This window comes from Sarcophilus harrisii, chromosome 5 (assembly GCF_902635505.1).
Source record: "Sarcophilus harrisii chromosome 5, mSarHar1.11, whole genome shotgun sequence".
Taxonomy (NCBI): domain Eukaryota; kingdom Metazoa; phylum Chordata; class Mammalia; order Dasyuromorphia; family Dasyuridae; genus Sarcophilus; species Sarcophilus harrisii.
In genome coordinates this window covers 10,491,586-10,512,420 of record NC_045430.1, presented here as the reverse complement: position 1 = coordinate 10,512,420, position 20,835 = coordinate 10,491,586, and the positions used below count along the sequence as shown (strand labels likewise).

The 20,835-nt window shown below is 41.2% G+C and overlaps 1 protein-coding gene across 3 annotated transcripts in view; it reads left to right on the top strand.

The window, feature by feature from the left end:
* Positions 1-2,535: 2,535 nt before the first annotated feature.
* The window catches only part of ZC3H7B (zinc finger CCCH-type containing 7B), a 93,168-nt gene continuing 74,868 nt past the window's right edge, over positions 2,536-20,835 (top strand). The window contains exons 1-2 of one of the 3 annotated variants that reach the window (XM_031938818.1): positions 2,536-2,903; positions 15,677-15,768. In XM_031938818.1, coding sequence (XP_031794678.1) covers positions 15,760-15,768 — 9 coding nt within the window. In that variant the 5' untranslated portion in view covers positions 2,536-2,903; positions 15,677-15,759. The remainder of the gene's footprint in view (positions 2,904-15,676; positions 15,769-20,835) is intronic. The other 2 variants (XM_031938819.1, XM_023505345.2) reach the window with 2 other exon arrangements.

Genomic DNA, 20,835 nt, shown 5'->3' with positions numbered 1-20,835 from the left:
AATTCTCCATATAAACTTATACACGCTAGCAGGGCAGAAAAGATAATGAACCTGACTAGAGTCAGGGACAGTCTGGGTGTAAGCCTTGCCTCTGGGGGAAGAGATCCTGCGCAAGTTGTTTTAAGTTCTGGGGCCCAATCTTTTACATTTCAGGAAAGATGCTGATCCTTTTTGGTAAGGAAGTTCCTCCCCAGGAGCTCCCTAAAATCCATGGTATGTGTTTATGATATATAAGTATGTATTTTTGGTATGTACATTGTCTTGCCCCTGAGAATGTAAACTCCTGGAGAGCAGGGAATGTTTTGTTCCTTGTGTTGGTATTCTGAGTGCCTGGCACTCAGTAGATGCTTACTTGTGCTTTTTAATATCTGTGCCTTCTCAGAAGGAGATAATCTCACCCCCAACAAAGGCTAGATCATTTTTCTGGACCCTCACTGTCTTGTACTTTAGAGGCGCTTTTAAAATATTTATTTTTATTCCAACCTTACCATTCCTTTCTCTCCAAAGGGGAGCATTTCCACATACACAGTAGAACAGAAAAGGAATACAGCTCTCTGATATGTGTACCTTGCTTTTTCTAACATATAAACGATGGTCAATTTAACATTTAACTTTCAAAGCTGTCCGTATGATTCTTTCCTTCTATTTTCTAATGTGTATTTTTTTTTTTTTTTGCTTTTTCTAACCTATAAATGATGGTCAACTTAACATTTAACTTTTTAAAAATTTTTTTTAATTTTTAATTTTTATTATAGCTTTTTATCGACAAGATATATGCATGGGTAATGTTTCAGCATTGACAACTGCAAATCCTTTTGTTCCAACTTTTCCCCTCCTTCCCCCCATTCCCTCCCCCATATGGCAGGTTGACCAATACATGTTAAATATGTTGAAGTATAAGTTAAATACAATATATAACATTTAACTTTCAAAGCTGTCCATGTGATTCTTTCCTTCTGTTCTCTAATATGTTTTTTTTTTTTTTTTTTTGCTTTTTCTAACATATAAATGATGGTCAATTTAACCCTTAACTTTCAAAGCTGTCCATGTGATTCTTTCCTTCTGTTCTTTAATATGTTTTTTTGTTTTTTTGTTTTTTTTTTCTTTTCGAACATATCAATGATGGTCAATTTAACATTTAACTTTCAATCCTGTCCGTATGATTCTTTCCTTCTGTTTTCTAATATGTATTTTTTTTACATTTATTTTTTGAATGAACAAAAAAATCTATTTTTTCTCCCTTGCCTTAGAAAAGAAAAAGAAAAAAATGCAACAAAATACTCATAATCAAGGAATGCAAATTCCCATATTGACTGTATCCAAAAAATGTAGGTTTTCAATCCGCATCTCAAGGGTATCCTCTCTTCCCTGGAGTGGGGGTGGGAGGCTAAACCATACTTTGTCCTTGTTCCTCTGGAGTAGTGGTTGATCATTACTTTGCTCAGGGTTCTTACAATGTTGTGATTGTATAAATTGTTTTTGGCTCTGCTCTTTTCCCTTTGCATTAGTTAACACAAATTCAATTTTACTGAAATTATTCTTGTCATTGCTTACATTGAGATAATGTTCCATATTATTATGTGGATACAAAAACATACCATATATACATATAATATACATACATCTATATAATATATATTATATATATAAGGCACTCCTTAGTTTCCAGTCTTTTGCTTTACCCAAAAAAGAAAAAAAATTATCAATATTTTTGCGCATGTGTGTTATTTTCTTCCATCTTTGATCTTTAGGTATAAGCCTCTAAGTGCTATCGATTGGTTAAAAGAGATGTACAGTTTAGTGACTTCTGGAGCATAATTCCAAATGACTTGCCAGAATGGCTGGACATAAAATAAAATAAAAAGGCCCAGACTTTCCTTGAAACCGAAGGGAAAATCCTGCCTCTCCCCTCCCCCTAACACTTTCCCCCAACCCCCACCAAGAGCAATAGACCGTTATATTTAATTGGGACTAACTAAGTGTTGGTTGAATGGAACTAAATACACATAACATCTGTTAAGTGCCGGTACTCTACTCTTTCGAAGCTTCAAAATGAGGAACTACTGTAGAAGATCCAGGCCAGCTCTGACCCTGGGATGCTTAGCGTTGGGGATCTTTAAACAGCTGAACTTGGAGGAGGGGGAAATTGACCTCTTTCTTATGACATCATTGGTTTCTAATTTTAAGGATTTTCTTTTTGGATGCCTTTAAAATCCTAGTTCTGAGCTGGGGTTCTCTATTTGACTGTCAGAGGGGCCCGGGTCAAAGTGAAGAACCCCTGGAGCTATTTAGGAAGAAAGGGACCATCTCGGGAAAGTTCCCACTGAAATCCATTTCAGGTGTTAAAAAGGGAATCTCCTTAAAAACCTCTTTGCATCTCAAAGGGAAAAGGTAAACAAACAAACAAGCAGAGCGGCTCACACTGTGGTTGGAGCAGAAAGGGAAATCTCCCCCGAGTCTTTCCCTCCCACCCCACGGAGAGCAACGCTACGCCCCGTGCTCTGATTTGTTTTTCCGCACGTCCCCAGGGTCCGGGAATGAGGCTGACCGGGCCCCTCCAGGGAGCGGGGAGAAACTGCAGGGAAGCATTTTCTCCAGTTGGGGCTGCTATGATCGAGACACAGAAAGAATAAGAGAGAGAGGAGAGAGCGAGCTAGGGACAGAGAGCGAGCGAGCGAGCGAGCGAGCGAGAGAGCCGTGGAAATGAAAGTAAAGGGCTAAGCGGCCACATGGAGGGAGCTGCCTGGGCAGCAGTTCCAGGAGCAAAATGCTTCCTTCGATAATTAAATAGCATTTACTCTTATTATTACTAATAATAATAATATAATAATATCTCTAGTAATACTATACCACTTATCAAGGCCCGTTGTAGGCACGGTGGGGGGACTGCCAAGCCAGGAAAGGTGAGTCCGTGGAGGCTTTTTTTTTCCCTTCAGCCAAACACCGAAATTCGGCCGGGTGGGGGCCGCTGGGGGTGGGGGGCCCGGTTTGGAGGCGGCGGCGGCGGCGGCCTGGCTGGGGGTGGGGGGAGTGGAATCGAAGCGGGAGGCGGGGTGCGGCCCCAAGAGGCCTGGCGGGGAGGGGTGTGAGGCACCTCCAGCCCGGGAAGGGAGTCAGGAAACCCGGGCTGGGGTGGGGGTGGAGGGTAACGGGGCGGGGCAGCTTTTCGCGGGGTCTAGGGGGAAAGGGGGGTTGGAATCTCCGCTCCCCCTCTGGGAAAGGGCTTCCCCGCCCCAATCCCCCGCTGCCAGCCTCACTCCTCTTACCCCAAATGGCCGAGAAGTTTCAAAGTTATTGCTGAGCCTGGCTGAGGTGGGGGAGGAGGGGGGTCCGGGCCCGGGGGAAGGGAGACCGGGAAGGCTTTGGCGGGGGGCTTTTTCTTCTTCATCTGAAACTTGGGGAGCCGCGGGATGGAGTGTGTGTGTGTGTGGGGGGGGGGGGGGCAGCTCTGTTTCCAAGCTGTGATTTGCAAACTCTCGTTTTACGGCGGCTGGGGGAGGGGATGGCTTGGGGCCTCTGGCCGGGGTGGGAGAGCGATCGAGAAATCCTCTCGCTCCCCCTCCGGTCGCCCTGCCTGCCTTCCACTGCCCCCCTTCATGCTGGAACGCTGGGGCAGCCGCGGAGGCCGGTTCTGGCCTGGGCTCGGGCCGCGCAGGGGCGGCCTTCCTCGGCTGCTGGCAGTACTCGAGCCCGGGGATCCGAGGCCCGTCGCGTGGAGATGGGGGTTGGGGGGGTGGGGGACGAAATGGACTTGGGGCTGGAGGAAAGGGAAGGGCCTGGGTCAGCCCTACAGGATCAGGACGCTCCCTTCCCCGAACAAGCTAGAGCCCTCTCTCCCCTCCGGGCAGGGCCCGGAACTGTGGGCTGTTCTCCTGAGCCAAGTTGAGGATATTGATAATCTGATGGATTTGGAGTGGGGAGCATCTGGGTTCGAATCCCCTCCCTGATTATTCCTGGTTGTGTGACCTTGGCCATGTTATCTTCTCTTTGTGGGGAGGGGCTCAGTTTCCTCTTCTGTAAAATGGGAATAAATTAGCACGGTCTGTCACACTTGGCTGTTGGGAGGGAAGAACTTTGTAAATCTCAGCATGGAGAAATGGGCTATTGTTATCAAATTAAACTTTGAGCCAACAATGGCTTCTTATTGTATATATTATATATCTTATTATATATTATATATAATATATCTTATTGTATATATTATAGCCTTCAAGTTTTACAAAATACAAATCAAAGCCAAGTGAGGCTGGCAGCCGACTGATCAATAAACATGAAGTTCCTACTATGTGCCAGGCATTATAGTTAGTCAGGGGAGATTTAAACAAAAAACAAACAAACAAACAAAAAAAGAGCAAAAGACAGTCCCTTACCAGCTAAAGGAAGAGACAGCATGCCGACAAATATATACAAAACAAACGATATACAGAACAAGTGGGAAATAATGGAGAGAGAGCTCGGAAATTAAGAGGTGATAAGGAAGGCTGCCTGGAGGGAGGGGGGCACTGGAATTGGGACTTCAAGGAAGCTGAGCTCTTTTGCTGATTGGATTTATTTCCTGCTATTCTGCATATCCTGATATCCCCCTGTTTAGAATTCAAACTCCTTGGGAGCACACAGCAGATGCTTAATAAAAGCTTCCTGCTTGATCTCTGTGTTACAGATCGATCAGTCCATCACCAAATATTTATTCAGCATTTGTTCTGTACCAGGCACTAGTCTAGGCACTCGGGATATAAAGAAAGGCAAAAAACAAGGTCCAGCCCTCAGAGAACTTACAATCTATAAAAGGAGGTAACTATGTATAGAATCAACAAGCATTTATTAAGTGCCTACTATGTGACTGGCACTGGGGATGCCAAGGCAAAGAATGAAACAGTCCCTGCCCTCGAGGAGCTTATGTTCAAATGGGAAAGGCAACATCTATATGTATAAAAAGGTATATACAAGGTTAAAATCACTTTAGAGGGGAAGACTATAAACAGCTGTGGGGCCATCTAAAGAGATGTATTTGAGCTGAATCTTGAAGAAAACTGGGGGTTCTGGGATATGGAGATGTGAAGGAATAGTCTGGGGGCTGTCCAGCACAAAGGCGCAGGACATGTGTAGGTACAGAACAGCAAGTGTGCCAGGGAGAAAGACTGAAGCTGGAGAGGTGGAGCCATGCTGAGTTTGTCATTCTAGTCAGCTGATGGTCACAGAGTTTGTCATTCTAGGTAGGAATGGGAAGAGTTTGGGGTCCATCCTGGACTTATCTCATAGGAGGTAGTGTGGAATGAGTCTGAAGCCCTCATTTTTCAGAGGTCTGGAGAGAGGAAGGGATGTGCTCAAGATCAAACAGCTAATAAATATCCAAGGTGATGTTGGAAGCCAGGTCTTCAGGTTTCCCAACCAGCATTCTCTATCCCATTCAGACTTGCGGTTTTCACTAGGGGAGGTATTCTCCGGAGTGCTTTGGCTAGCAGAAAGCCCTATCCAAAGGCAGCTTGATAATATACTCATCTTCACCAATATGTACCATCCTACCTTTTCCTATACTTAAATAGATCTAGATGTTCCCATTTTTGCAAAGGAAGAACCTGAGACTAAAGAAATTAAGGTAGTACTTGCACTTGAACTTAGATTTTCAGAGGATCCCAGAATCTCAGAGTTGGAAGGGACCTCAGATGATCTCGATTCCAACTTATTCCCGGCAAAAAGGATCCCCATCATACCCAATAAGTGAGCATCTATCCTTTGTACAAGGATCTTTGGCGATGGGGACCCCATTCCCTCTTGAGGTAGCCCATTTGGTCATCTGTCCTTTGTTCAAGAAACTTACCAACAGGGACCCCACTTTCTCTTGAGGTACACCATTCCACTTTTGGAAGACTCCTCTCATTTTGGGGATGTCATCTCTTATGGTTTCCTTAGGTTTATCCCCAATTTTCTTCTTTGAAGCAACCACCCTCTAGATCCAAGCAGAACAAATCTAAACCCTCAGTCATTTGGCAGATCTTCAGGTACCTGTCATGTCTCTCCCGAGTCTTTTTTCTTCCGAGTAAATGCTAGATGTCAACTGTCATGTCCTCTCCATGGTGAATGTCTGATATTCATTCAGCTGATCTTCCTTTGGCGTGAACATTAGCCTTGCGACTGGCCCTCTCCACTTCCCAATGGCCTTCCCAAAACAAGGTACCCAGAAATGAGTGGTCTTCCAAAAGTGGTCTGACTAGAGCAGAGGATGGTCAATGTTCATTGAGATCCTGATTGACTCCATTTTCCAAACTCCAGCTATATGGACAACTTATTTCTTTATGCAGCATTAGCTTTTTTGAGGGTTACAATGTCATAAAGCATTTTCACATCAAGCTTGTGATCTACCAAAACCCTCAGATCTTTTCCAAATGAACCGCTGCCTAGCCATTCCTTGCCATGTTGTTTTTTTTGGGGAAGACAAGTGATTTAAAGCAAGCAGAAGACATTATAGTACCATCACAATCCTTAGACCCAGGAAGGCTGTACAGCAAAACAATATTGTCGCGACAAAGGTGCTAGTGCTTACTACCTGTGCCATCTTGGGCAAGTCCGTTTACCCCATCTGAGCCTAAGTTTCTTCACCTATTAAATGAGAGGATTGAGAGCATGGTGTTTTCCCCAGTAGTTACACAGTGCTTAGCATACAGTAAGTGCTTAATAAAGGCTTAGACAAAAGGTTTATTTATTTAGGGAATAGGTTACAGACAAAATGAGGGGATACAATAGACACCAGAAATGGTAAATATGAAATAGAGTTGGGAGAGCATTAATAAATGCTTGTTGATCGAATGGCGAGATGATCTCTAGGGTTTTTTTCCATCTAAATCTATGATTTTTTGACTTTAGAGGTAATCCAGTCCTCCTGCTCACTTTACAGATGGAAAACTGAAAAATGAGGCAGCAAAATGTCACGTCCAAGGGTAAACTGAGTTAAATGACAGAACTAGAATTTGAAACCAGATCTTTCCCAGGTCCTTCTCCTCCTTCTCATGTCCTTTTATTTTCTTACTGAAAGGCTGCTTTTGTGGGTGTTTTAGTCGCCTCAGAGCTGTATCCTTTGCTCCAGGGGCAATCTGAGAGAGAACCTGATTCATGGGTCCCAAAAGCATGAATAGCAGCGGTGTGTTTTGGGGGTACTAGTCGTAGACTAGGGGACTTATGGCATGTGTCTGAGCTGAAGGTGCTGAATAAAAAGCCCCAAGTCTCTTTCTCGGTGTCTCTGTCTCTCTCTGTCTCTTCCTGTCTCTCAATTTTGCTTTGTGATTGTATTTCAGCAAACATGATGAAAATAGCCGAGGACAGAGCTTCGGGTCCTCACTCACACAAATAAGATAATTATAGGATATGTAGCAACTGTGTCGGATTCAGCCCCAACAGGAATCCTTACCTTCACTACCAAGATTCAGCTCTCCCTCCCATCCCATCAGTTTCCTCTCTCCTGTTACCCAAACTCCTCTCTTCTCCCTCAAGTAGTTCTGGAGGGCCAGCAGGGCAAGGGCAGAACAGGAGAGACAGGAAGTCTGGGAAGTGGAGGTGTCCCCAAGGCCAGGAAGAAGGAATTGGGGACCAGGAAAAGAGGAAGCCCTGAGGAACCTCGAATACAGTGGATTAAAGACAGGGCAGGACAGGAAGACAGCATAAAGATGTTTGCTATGGTTGGCTACTAAATAATGTAGGATTTGGGCTATTTTTTTTTTTTTTAATCAAGTCTTTGGGCCTTTGAAAAAGCCTTGAAGCTCTCAGTTCAGTAGGAAAGGCACTAACTCTGGAGTCTTGGGACCTGGGTACTTGTTATACCTGTGTGACATGGGGCCTCATTCTTCTCCTCTATAAAAGGAAGGAATTGGATTAGAATTCAGTAGTTCTTGAATATTTTGAACTCAGAACTCCTTTATACTCTTTATTTTATTTTTAGGTTATACATGTACATTCAATGTTTACATATTTCCACATGAGGTTGGGAGAGAAAATTCAGAACAAAAGGGAAAAACCATGAGAAAGAGGGGGAAAAAAAGTGAAAATAGTGTGCCATTGATCCATATTCAGTCTCCATAGGTCTCTCTCTGGATGCAAATGGCATTTTCCATCCAGAGTTTATTGGGATTGCCTTGATCACTGAATTGTTGAGAAGAACCAACATCATACAAACTTATTGCTATGTGCAGTGTTTTCCTTTCCACTCAAGAACTTGTGTTTATATGGGTCATATCTACTAATATTTATTCTGTTAGAAAGTAAAATGTCTTATTATTATTATGGAGGAAAATACTTCAACCTCTTGGACCCAGTAAAAGGACCTCAGGGCTCTTCAGGGATCTCCATAAAACTCGTTTAGATGATTTCTGAAGATCCTTTTCACTGGAGCTCTCTCATCTGAGGGTCCTCATCTATGTATGACACCCTGCTACTTTCTCAGAGGAGGAAGGGAGGCCCTGCAAGGTCAAGGGATTTCCTTTCTTTTTAATTTTGTGTTTATTTATTCATTTTTGGTCAAGTGATTTTTTTTTGGGATCACATAGGCTGTAAAATAAGAGAAATGCATGTCAGCCTCAGATTTTTTGATTCCATATAGGTATAATTTCTACTCAGTTGAGGAATTGAGCTCATATTGTCATTGAGTCATTGGGAATGACTACTAATACTAATATATATATATATATATATTTATACACATATACTAATATAATAATGCTAGTATAAACTAATATAATTAATGTAGTTCAATCTGTCTGACTCTTTGTAACTCTACTTGAGGTTTTTTTTTTGGTAGATTCTGGAGTGGTTTGCCATTTTCTTCTCCAGTTTATTTTACAGATGAGGAAACTGAGACAAACAGGATAATGTGATTTATTCAAGATCACAAGCTAGCGACTGTCTGTGACCACATTTAAACTCAGGTTTTCCTGACTCTAGACCTGGTGTTCTATTCACTCAACTGCTGCCTAGTTGGGTAGTATAAAATGCCTTGAATGAAAACCAAGAATTCGAAGGGACCTTAGAATTGGGGAAACTGAGGCCCAGAAAAACTAATGAGTGTCAGGGCTGGATTTGACCCCATGCTCTCTGGATTCCTAATCATCCGTGCCTGAGGTTTGATGAGGGGATATCGCACAGCCAGTTAGCTGCAAATCTGGGCTTAGAACTCAGGCCCTGTGACTTTCAGTTAATCATAAGGCCACAAGGCTCATGCTGAGTCACAGAATCATTCAAGTGAGGGCACCGGTAGACTGATGGGATAGAGAATCAGAGAGAAGAGCTAATCACCCAACAAAGGAAAGAGACATGTCTGCTTTATGGCCTCCTGCATATCACTCCCTCTCTTCTGAAAAAAAAAAAAAATGGCAAGAATCCCGGCCCTTCCCCATTCCCAATGGCAACGATGGAGCCATTCCCAGCATCTCCCCATCCAAGGTGACATTGCCGCTGTGAATCTATTGCTGTCCATCAGGCTGGAAGCTCCCTAAAGCCTTGGGCTCTTTTGCTTTTCTATTTGTCTCCCCAGTAATGAATATTTAATGAATACTTGTTGCCCTAACTCTCTGAAGCACTTGATGGTACTCTGTGGTTGTATGATACCCCTGACACGACTGTAAGATTCATATTTTGTTTAAATATTCTCTTTTTCCTCAACACACATCCCAGGGCTCTGCAAATCATAGGTGCTTAAGATATGTTTATGGAAATGAAGTGAGCCCCCTTATAAGAGGGAGAGATAAGCCTCTATTAAGTGCCAGGCATTGTGCTATTATAGATGAGTAAACTGAAGCACAGAAATGTTAACTCTCTTGTCACAGACCTGGCCCCAGACCTGGGGGTTTGGTAGTAAAATGCTATTTAAAATTTATGTATGGAGACACACCCCATGCATACATACGTACATACATACATGCATGTATTCTTTGATAACAAAATTATTGAGCATCCGATACAATTACACGAACAAAATTTAACTCAAAAACATCATCCCAACTTTTCCTTAATGTTTCCATCCACGAGGGTTCTTTGTTCATTCCTTTTAGCTGCTTTTCTTTTTTTCTTTTCTTTTGGTGAAGTGATTGGGTGACTTGTCCAGGGTCACATAGCTATTGACTTCTGCACTGGTACTCTATTCACCGTGTCATCTAACTGCCCCCTTAGTTACTTTTCAGTGGCCAGAGTTCATATGGCCTTTGCTTTTCTTCATCTACTTTTTTCATTTTTCATTTTTTTTTTTCATAAATGTCTTTTTGGATTTCTGTCCTCCTCAGTCTGTCCATTTTAATTCATCATGGTATTTCATTCCCTTACTGCATAATGGTTAATTTGATCATTCCCCCATTGCTGGATATTTAGGTGACTTCCAGTATTTTACAATGACAAATTATGCTGTCATGAAGATCTTTGAACAGATAGCTCTTTTGGGAGGCTTGTGTGTTTCTGAAAACTCTTTCAGTGTGTGTTTCTGATTGTGGAATCACTGGGCCAAAAAGCGTGATCAGTTTTCTAACTTTTACTTTGTCCTGTAGGATTGCTCTTCAGAAAGGATTTTTACAAATTTGCAGTTCTATGAGTAATATATAAATATCCCTGTTTCTCCACAACACCGCTGCTTGGTTTTAATTATTTTTGCTAATTTTTATGAGATGGTGCCTCAGAGTTGTTTTAATTTACATTTCTTACATTTAAAGCTAGAAGGAACTTTGGAGGCCCTTTAGTCCCATTTTATATGGGAGGAAACTGAAGCTAAAAAGAGTTACTTGCCCAAGACTACATGGATAGTAAATAGTATAAGAACTCAGATTACTAACGAGGCTGAGCATTTTTCAAGGGATTCTGTTTGTTTCCCCTTGAAAAGTGTTTACGTGCTTTAAATAATTATACCTTGTGGACTGGGACTTAGCCCTGAGCAATTTTTAATCATTCCTTATGGTTTTTAATCATAAATATATTTCCCAATCTGTTACTTTTCTTTTAATGATCTTTTGCTAGTATTATATGAAACCATTTTATTTTGATGTTTTAAAGCTCAAGCAGGGCTACTTTGTGCCTTCTATTTGTTGAGTAAGGGGAGAATAGAGGCCTATTAAAAGTGTGGAAGAGAGTGGAAATAGGCAAGCGTTGGAGGAGATGGGTCAAATCAGGGAAGGGACTTAGAGACAATATGGCCATCAATGATAAATTGGAGTTCGGACCTCTTCAAATTGGAGGGTAGATCTGGAAGAGGTCTTTGAAAGCATCTGTTCCAACTTCCTCCATTTTACAGATGTGTAAACTCATACCCAGGGAGTGTCCTACCCAAGGAGGGCATTCAGAATGAGGATCTCATGTTTCTATAAGCCTTGACATGTCCCAAAGTGCTTTTCCCATAACAAATCGGAGCAGTAAGTAAGCACTATTAGCCTCATTTTATGAAGAAGAAATTTGAAGGTCAGACAGGGGAAATGATTTGCATGGTGGATCAAACCAGGATTTTGTCAATCAAGAATTCATCATGTATTTAGCACCTACTGTATGCCAGACACCGTGCTAATTCCTAGGGATAAAAAGGCAGACACCCAATCCCTGTTCTCGAGAGTTTGTGTTCTCTTGGGGGAACATATTGGAAAACAGGGTAGTTTGGGAAGTTGGGAACAGACAACTGGGGCCTTCAGGAAGGCATAAGCTGAATCTCAAAAGTGGGGCAGAAATAAGGAGGGAATGTATTCCAGGTGTGGGGGATGGTCAGGGTAAGAGCAGAGGATTGAGGGCCATTTATGAAAAAGAGAAGTGGTCCATTGGACTGGACCTTGGAGTGTGGGAAAAGGAATAGCAGCAATGAAACTGGAGAGACAGTTTGGGACCAGATTGTGAGTGGTTTTAAAACTCAAACCAAGGTGATTCTATTTTATCTGAGAAGCAGAAGAGGACCACTGGAAAAAAAAATTTTTTGGAGGCACTCAGGATTAAATGACTTGTCCAAAGTCACACCGCTAGGTCAGATTTTAACTCAGGTTTTCCTAACTCCAGGGCTGGTGTTCTGTCTATTGCAACAACTACCCCTGAGCCATTGAAATTTGAATGAGGGGATGCCATGGGCAGAATGGTCTAGACAATTAGTAATGACATTTATATCATTATCTCATTTGATTATATGCCTCTTCTCCCAACAATTTTATGAAGTGGTTGCTAGGATTATCTCCATTATATAAATGAGGAAAGTGAGGTAGAAAGAGATTAATTGGAAGACTGTTTGGAAAAATACATATATGGCTATCTTCCAGTTTTCCATCATCTTTGTTTTTTGTTTTAAATATTTTGGAAGCCTCTTTTTGGATTTCTCCGTGTTCCTCTTTGATTTAATAAGAGTGTCTCATTATCTTCACTGGTCATGATTTATTTCATCATTCCCTGACTGTTGGACATTTCGGTGGCTTCCAGTGTTTTGCAATAATGTGATATAACTCTCCCTCTCACTCCAGTTAGTCATCCCTCATTACAAAGAATTTTAAAAATACATATATTTAATTTTGGGAATAAAACAAGCATTTCCATAGTATGACATAATAAAAAAGGATGAATTTTTTTTAAAAATGAAATTGCAAATAACAGTAAGGAGGACCTAAGGCCTAGGGCTTCAATTTGGGATTAAAACTTGATTATAATAACAATTATTATAATAATAGGCTGCTAAAATAAAGCAAAATACAATGAGTGAGCAAACATAAAAAAGAACCCAACTATAAATAGCTACTTTGGTATAAAAATTACAAAGAATTTGAAAAGGAAACTAACCAACAAATCGACGGTGTCTACAATACATGCAGTATTGCATATAGATCATACAGGGCGAGGGGTAATTATTATTAGCAACAATAATAAGCATTTATGTTGTGTTTGAAAGTTCCATATGTGTTTTTTTTTTTACTTGATCTTCACACAGCAATTCCGTATGATGTCTGTCATTGTCATTACCCCCATTTTACAGATGAGAAAACTAGGTCTTAGAGTAATTAAATAATTTTCTGAGCTGTTGAAAGTGGGGTTGAATTTGAACTCAGCTCTTCCTGACTTCAAGTTTATTGCTTCCCCTACTTGCCTCTATCCACATGACGGAGGAAAAGGGTCATTTTTCACTGGGCTACATCACCCTGGCTTCAGCTGGGAATGTACCCTATGTTCTTTGTCCTCTGAAGGGAAAATTCAATGGTCCTTTGCTGGTCAGCTTCTTTTAGAGGTTACAATGACTCTTAAAAGTAAACATCGTGATACATTGTACTTGGGGGGGCCGGTAGTAGATAAAACAGCCAAACTCAGCCTTGTTACACTGTATATGCTCAGAAAGAGTAGATTGTTGATTGTAAACTGAGCGGAGGGTTCTGGATACCATCTGACATTAACTATTTTGTTGTATCTGTATACAATGTTTTGAGTCATGGTGTACATTTTTCTTTTGGTCCTGTAGCTGTGAAAATGAGTCCACTACTAAAAGCTAGCATGGATGTAACGTCTACTATTTGTTGGGGATTGTGCTAAGACTTTACAAATACTTCTTTTGATTCTTACCACTCCCCCACTCCCCCACTCCCCAGGTAGTTGTTATTATCCCATTTTACAGATGAGGAAACTGAGGCAAACAGACTTGTCCAGGGTCATATGGCTAGTAAGCATCTGAGTCTGGATTTGAACTCAAGTCTTCTTGTCTCTAGACTCATAGCTCTAACCACTGTGTCAGTAGCTGTCTGCCATTTTACTTAGCTCTTGTCCAGTCGATGGGCATCCAGAATGGCTTATTTGGTTTTGTTTCCATAATATTTTATCGTACGTGGGACCTTTGTGTAATTGAACTCTTTGTCCAACTGTGGGATCTCAGGATCAAGGGGTATGAACAGTGTCATGACTTTTCTCATGTGATTCCAAATTGTTTTCTTCTCCAAGGTCAAGTGGCAGCAAACATTTATTCTGTGCATCTCACACGCTAGAGATGTTAAGAGATTTCTTTTCTTTGTCTCGGACCCATAATTTTGTCGACACAAGGAAACTTTTTCCGTTGATGTACAGTGGCAATTTGTATATCATTTAGAATCTTTGAGAGTTGCCTGAGACACTCAGAGACTAAGTGACTTGACCAGAATCTGGCAGCATTTGAACCTGGGCCATTGAGAGTCTAGGCTTGCCCCACCCCCACCCGCATCCTGTCACCATATAATCTCATAGGACCGAGGCCACAAAGCTGAAACAGATAGCCCCCAGAGTTAGAGTAGGGAGGAGACCAGGAGAGACTTCCTGGGGAAGTTGCCTATGAGCTGAATCCTGGAAGGAATCAAGGAATCTTAGGTGGATGTGGGGAAGTAGCATTTCAGGCCTGGGGGAGGAGATGGGGAGGGAACAGCAAATGAACCAGTTTGACTGGACCCCAAAATGTGTAAAGGAGAATAATATATTATTACATAATAATAAGAAAGGGAATTATGGAAAAGGAAAGTTCGAAGCCAATTGGGAAAGGCTTTAAATGCCAAACAGACAAATGTCTATTTGACTCTAGAGGTCATAGGGAGCCATTGAAGCTTCTTGAAGAAGGGATTTAGTAAGTTGTTTTCAGGAATTGCTGGGCCTAAAAAACTGCCTATCCTACATTAATGGTAAAGCTTAACATCTGATAGACATTAAGAGTTTTTATTATGGTGTTAAATCTGAGAAGGACTTTATAGGAGAGGGTAAAATGGGACCTGTCCATTTATCTCTTTATATGTGGACTGAGAAGCCTGTGAGGTAGACAGGGTAGATTTCTTCCTTTTCCTCTTCTGTAGAGTGCTTTAATATTTTTAAAAGTTCTTTACATTTATTATTTCATCTGGACCTCACAGTAATACTGTGAGATGGATATGGTATTATCCCATTTAACAGATGAGGAAACCGAGGTTCTAGGGTGAAGATTCAGTCACCAAAGTGACTCATCTATTATTACAACAGGGATTACTGTCAGAGGCGGGATTTTGACTCAGGTCCAAATTCTGCTTGATCACACCAGCCTGTCTGTACTTTTTCTTGTTCCCTCTCCTACTGGAGAAGCCCTTTTATTTGTTTGTTTATTCATTCATCAGTTTATTTATTTATTTACTTCTGGATTGCAACAGCAGCAGAAGACATCCATGATATCTTATAGCCACAAAGTCTTAATATATAGATTCATTTGATCCTCTTTAACAGTCCTGTGATATAGAATATAGGTTGTTATCCAAATTTTACTAAATGAGGAAACAGGGTGAGAGAAGGAAAGTACCTTGTCCAAGGTCACGGTCATGAACTCAGATGATTCAGACTAGTGCTTTTACTCCTCCCCCAGTCCACCTTCAATTTTTTTTTCCCCATTTTTATAAAATTAAATGTCTTACTGATGTCCTTGTTTTCATTACCTTATGTGTACACACACACACACACACACACACACACACACACCTACCTTCCTGCAGTCTGACAGCAGGGAGGCAAACTTTACCACAAGTCCCTTAGGTACCTGTTTCCTTCCACCTTTGGACATCCCCTCCCTGTGACCTGGTGATTGGAGGCAGGCTCTGGGAAGGCTGAGGAACTGGATTAAAAGCTCTAGGCAACCAGGATGGGAACAGAAAACAGCCAGCAGGTCCAAGTGTAAATAACTCTTGGATGATCGACTGCCGCTACCCTTCTCTCCCATGAAAATTAGGAGTTGACAGTTGAAGACCAAGGATAATGAGCCTATAGGAGCGGAGTGGAATTAGCTATACTGGCAGATGGTTTGCAAGAGAGATGTGGAGGGTAAGTCAGTTTCCTTATCTGTAAAATGGGGGTATTTGATACTTATTTGCACTGCCTATCTCTTGGGACTGGCATGATGAAGATACTTTAAATCTTATAAATGATGAATGAATGAAAAAGCACGAAGTATTTACTATGTATAAAGCACTGTGCCAACCAACAGAAAAGCAAGACTAGCTGTTCTCAAGAAACTCTCATTTAAAAAAAAAAAATTTCTTTAAAAATTCCATTTTATTTTATCTTCAGGCTTTTATTCTCTCCCTCCCACCTCTTTTTCCAATCTTACTCCTTATACTGAGAAAGCAAGAAAAATAAAACCTATTCTAAGACTATATAGTCAAGCCAAACAAGTTCCCTCATTGGCTATATTCCAGCTCTCTCTTCCATTTCCTCCCCTCCCCATGTGCCTCCCTCTGCACTCTCAGTCCATCAGCTCCCCATCAGAAGGTGGGTAGTACGTTTCATCATGAGACTTTTGGAATTGTGGTTGATCATTGTGTTAATCAGCATTCTTTTTTTTTAAAAATTCATTATTTATTTATTTTATTAGAGCTCTTTATTTATTTATTTTTTTGTTTATTTTATTATAGCTTTTTATATATAAAACATCTGTGACCCTTGCACAACTTTCGGTTCCAACTTTTCTCCTCCTTCCCCCCACCCTCTCCCCTAGATGGCAGGTAATCCCATACATATTAAATATGTTAAAGTATATGTTAAATACAATATATATACATATTTATACAGTTATCTTGCTATACAAGAAAGTTGATCAGAGTTCTTAAGCCTTTCAAAATTGTTGTGCCTTTACAATATTGTCATCATATAAACAAGGTAGCTTTTAAAATTTTTTAATGGTATTTTATTTTTCTAAACACATGAAGAGATAATTTTCAACATTCACCTTTGCAAAACCTTGTGTGTTCTTCCCTCTTCCTCCCCTGGATAGCAAGCAATCCGATATAAGTTAAACATGTGCAGTTCTTCATGTATTTCCATATTCGTCATATTGCACAAGAAAAATCAGATCAAAAGGGAAGAAAAACATGAGAAGGAAAAAACAAACAAACAACAACCACAGAAAAAAAGGGGGAAATGCTATGCTTTGATTGACATTTGTCCTCCATAGTTCTCTCTCTGGATGCATCTAAGTCTATTGGAATTTCCTTGAATTATTGAGGTCACATTAAATGGAAGGGTAACACTAGCAATAGTTTCAGCTGCAGGGAAGATGGCAGGGCTCCGTGGGCCTTAGGATCCAGTGGGAAATGGCAGTGCATCTTCTTTAATGTTATTTCTACTGATAAAGCCACATCAGTCTTTGATGATGGGCCGTTTGACAGGCACAAGGGTTGTGATGGTGAGAACTCTTTTTACTCAGCTTTCAATTCACTGCTAAGGAAGCATCACTTGTAGAGTGGCAGTTGCTGACTCCCATCTCCGCAAAGATTTTGCCCCTGGAGACTGGTTATGGGAGCCAGGCTGAAAGCAGGGCTTCTGGTCTGGGGCACTAAGATCCCAAAGTCTTTCTTTGAGGCTTCCCTGCCCATTCAGGGCAGCTGCTCAGTGGTTGAGGTGGGTGGGGACAAACTTGGCAGTTCTATTCTCCATGGGGGTTACTCCTCCTTTGAGGGGATTCTGGGGGTTGGGCTGAAAGCAGCAGTCAGTGGTATGGGACACATGATTATTTCTAGCGCTCTTGGACTGTCTCCATTGGGGTCTGATGGGAGATAGTCCCGGAGAGATGAATTATCATGATTATATAATAAGAAAAATGTGTTAAATGCCTCGGGATTAGGTGCTGACCTAGATGATGATCCTCGGCCTTTGAGGATCATTAATGTAAAACAGAAAGGGAGTTTAGAGATTAGGTCTCTTTCTTTCATTTTTCAAATAGGGATACAATGCATCCAGTCACATGGGTGATAAGTGGCAGAGACAGGATTTGAACCCAGAGCCCCTGACTTCTGACCTAGAACTCTTCCCATTGGGCCACAACGGCTGTTAGAAATGCTAATCACAGAAGATGTCTTTTTGGATAGGGAAGAGGTGAGGGTAGAATATAATATATTGGCAAATGAAAGTGATATGAGTAGTTCCATGAAACATCCGGTCCTTTATCACCTTTGCCAGAAATAATTCCTCTTTCACAACATGGAAAGAGCTCAGAACTTTGATCTATCCAGTAATCAATCTTGAATTCAGAGAACTGGTGGTGAACCATGTTTCTCCCTTTCTCACAGAGAGGTGGTGAGCTACGGGGGGCTGGATGCGGTATGCATTGTGAGACTGGCCAGTGCACCGATTTATTTTGCTTAACTAATTTCTTTGTTACAAGGAAAACTTCTGTTATGGAGTGGAGGCTGGGGCATTGTTGGAAAGGGACAGTGATACAATATTTATTTGAAAAATGATCTTTCTTTTAAAAAAAAAAAAAAGAGAAATGATCTTTCTGACTTTGAATGGCCTTTCTTTGTATCTCTGATCTTGCTTATTTTAACTTGCATTAAGTTCTCATTTGAACCTGATTTGTTCTAATGCAAATCTAGATTTGTTTTAAAATATGCCATAAATGAAGCACAAAGACTGGACTCCGTGCCCTGCCCTCTTTCTGTGATACTATACAAACATGGATTCCCTCAGTGAACCAGTTAGTGTTTACTGAGGTACTGTGGGTTTATCATTTCTGTGCTGGGCCCTGGGGGTGGGGAGTGGAGGGTGGAAGATTAAAGAAGTTTAACAATAACTGTAAAAACTACAGCTGTTTAATCCTCACACCTGCTGGAAGTTCAACTCAAACTCAAGGTCTCCTTCCCCCTTTCTTTCTTTCCCTGTTCCCCTTTCCTTTCTTCTGCTCTCTTGATTGTTTCTTTCCCCCTTTCTTTCCTTCTTTTTTTCTTCCTTTTCAGTTTTCCTTCCTTTATTATTTCAATTACATTTTTTTTTCATCGAGAATATTAAAAAATCAATACAAATCACTCTCCTTGTGAATCAGTTACTTTCATTCCCACCGAGTCTCCTGATAATTTCCCAGACCCCTTAAGGATGCTCAGCCAGTTTTCTTCATTGCTTTGCTTCCCAAGTTCATGGTCATTCTTCAGTGAGCTCATGTCTTTTCTGATTGAAAGATTGAGGCTCTTCCCATTACCAAGTTTTGCCTCTGTTAATATTAACTGGAACTCTGGGCTGGAAAGCTCATTTTTAACTCAGGGGTATAATCAGGGTCAATTTGATTTGACCTACATTTATTGAATCATCCTGGGTGTGGAAAAAAGACTATTGGATGGGGACTCTGTAGTCTTGACTCTGGACCCTGTTACCTATGAATATGGCTCAAGCACTTCTTTCTGAAACTCAGTTTTGCCATCTGTTAAATGGGAATAACACCAATACTACTATTAACAGGGAGTATTGTTACCAACTGGATATCATTCGTGTTCTCAAGAACACGCTGTAGAACTAGGGATCCTAGGGGAAGATGGGAGAAGCAAAAGAACTGCTTCCTCCCCTTACAGTCTCTGGGGATCCAAGGCCTTCCCACACTGAAAAGATAGGGCTGTGAAATTGGATTCAGAAAGAGCTCCCAAATAAATCCTCTCCCAGACACTGCCTGACCAGGGAGCTTTGGGCCAGTCCCTCGGCCTTTGTCTTGGCTTCCTCATCATTAAAATGAGGAAGTTAAGAGTCCTTTTACCTACAGATCTAAGATTCCTTGATCTGAGGTCCCCTGGCACAGATAGCTAGTGCCTTGAGAGGTCAGGAGCATTGAGTGGCAGATGAATTCTCTGGAGTTGTTTGTTCATGTCACGCCATCTGACCAAGAATGGCAAATGGGAAGCCATCTGCAGCAGAGCCAATAAGTAAGGGCCTCCTGTCAGCCCTTTAATAGTGGGAGGGATGGGCTCATTAATACTTTCACTGGCTTTTTATTAGCCTTAGAGAGTCAGAGACTGCTTCTGAATCACAGAAGCCCAGAATCAAACAGCTGGAAGCAAATGCAGAGGCCTTATGCCTTAAGAGAAACCTCTAAAGCATTCTCAACAAATATATTGCTCGTACACCATTAAGGCAGCGTGTATTCCTCATTTAGTTGGCTGCAATTACCCAATCTCTTTTTCCATGTTCCCAAGATCAGAATGAATGCGGTATGGAAAGAATCCATAGGACCTGATTTCCAATCTTAAATCTGCCACTTGTGACTGATGCGGGATCACTTTGTCTCTCTGTCCCTCCGTTTCCTCAAGCCCCTAAGATTCCTTCCCAGCTCTAAATTCTCTGGAGTGCTTGTTGAACGATGAATGGAGAGTTCTGGCCTCATATCCCGCTAAAATGGCAGTGCCCTTCATAAGTCAGACCAAATTGCACATTAATTGGCAGCTGGCCCTGGAGAGGATCAAACCTTAGATAAGAAGTGAAGGGAATGATAGGGAATTACATCATCAAACGGACTACTTCACCATGGGCATAGAGGGTCACACAGCTTGTGTCTGAGGCCTGAGTTGAAATCAGGGCTTCTTGACTCTGGTCTCGGTGCTCATCCACTGTGGCACCTTGCTACTCCCACCCACGTGGCCAGAGAGACTCTATGGAGAACTCCATGGGGCAGCCAAGGTCATTTCTTGTCTAGAGTGGGCAAGAGCAATGTTTTTTTTTTTCCTTTTTTATTATAGCTTTTTATTTATAAATATTTTTATTTATTTATTATAGCTATTTTATTTAAATTTAAAATTTATTTATTTATATTATAGCTATTTATTTTATTATAGCTTTATTTATTATAGCTATTTATTTACAAGATATCTGCATGGGTAATTTTTCAGCATTGACAATTGCAAGACCTTTTGTTCCAACTTTTCCCCTCCTTCCCCCTACCCCTTCCCTCAGATGGCAGGTTGACCAATACATGTTAAATATGTTAAAATATATGTTAAATACAATATATGTCTACATGTCCTAACAGTTATTTTGCTGTACAAAAAGAATCGGGCTTTGAAATAGTGTACAATTAGCCTGTGAAGGAAATCAAAAATGCAGGTGGACAAAAATAGAAGGATTGGGAATTCTATG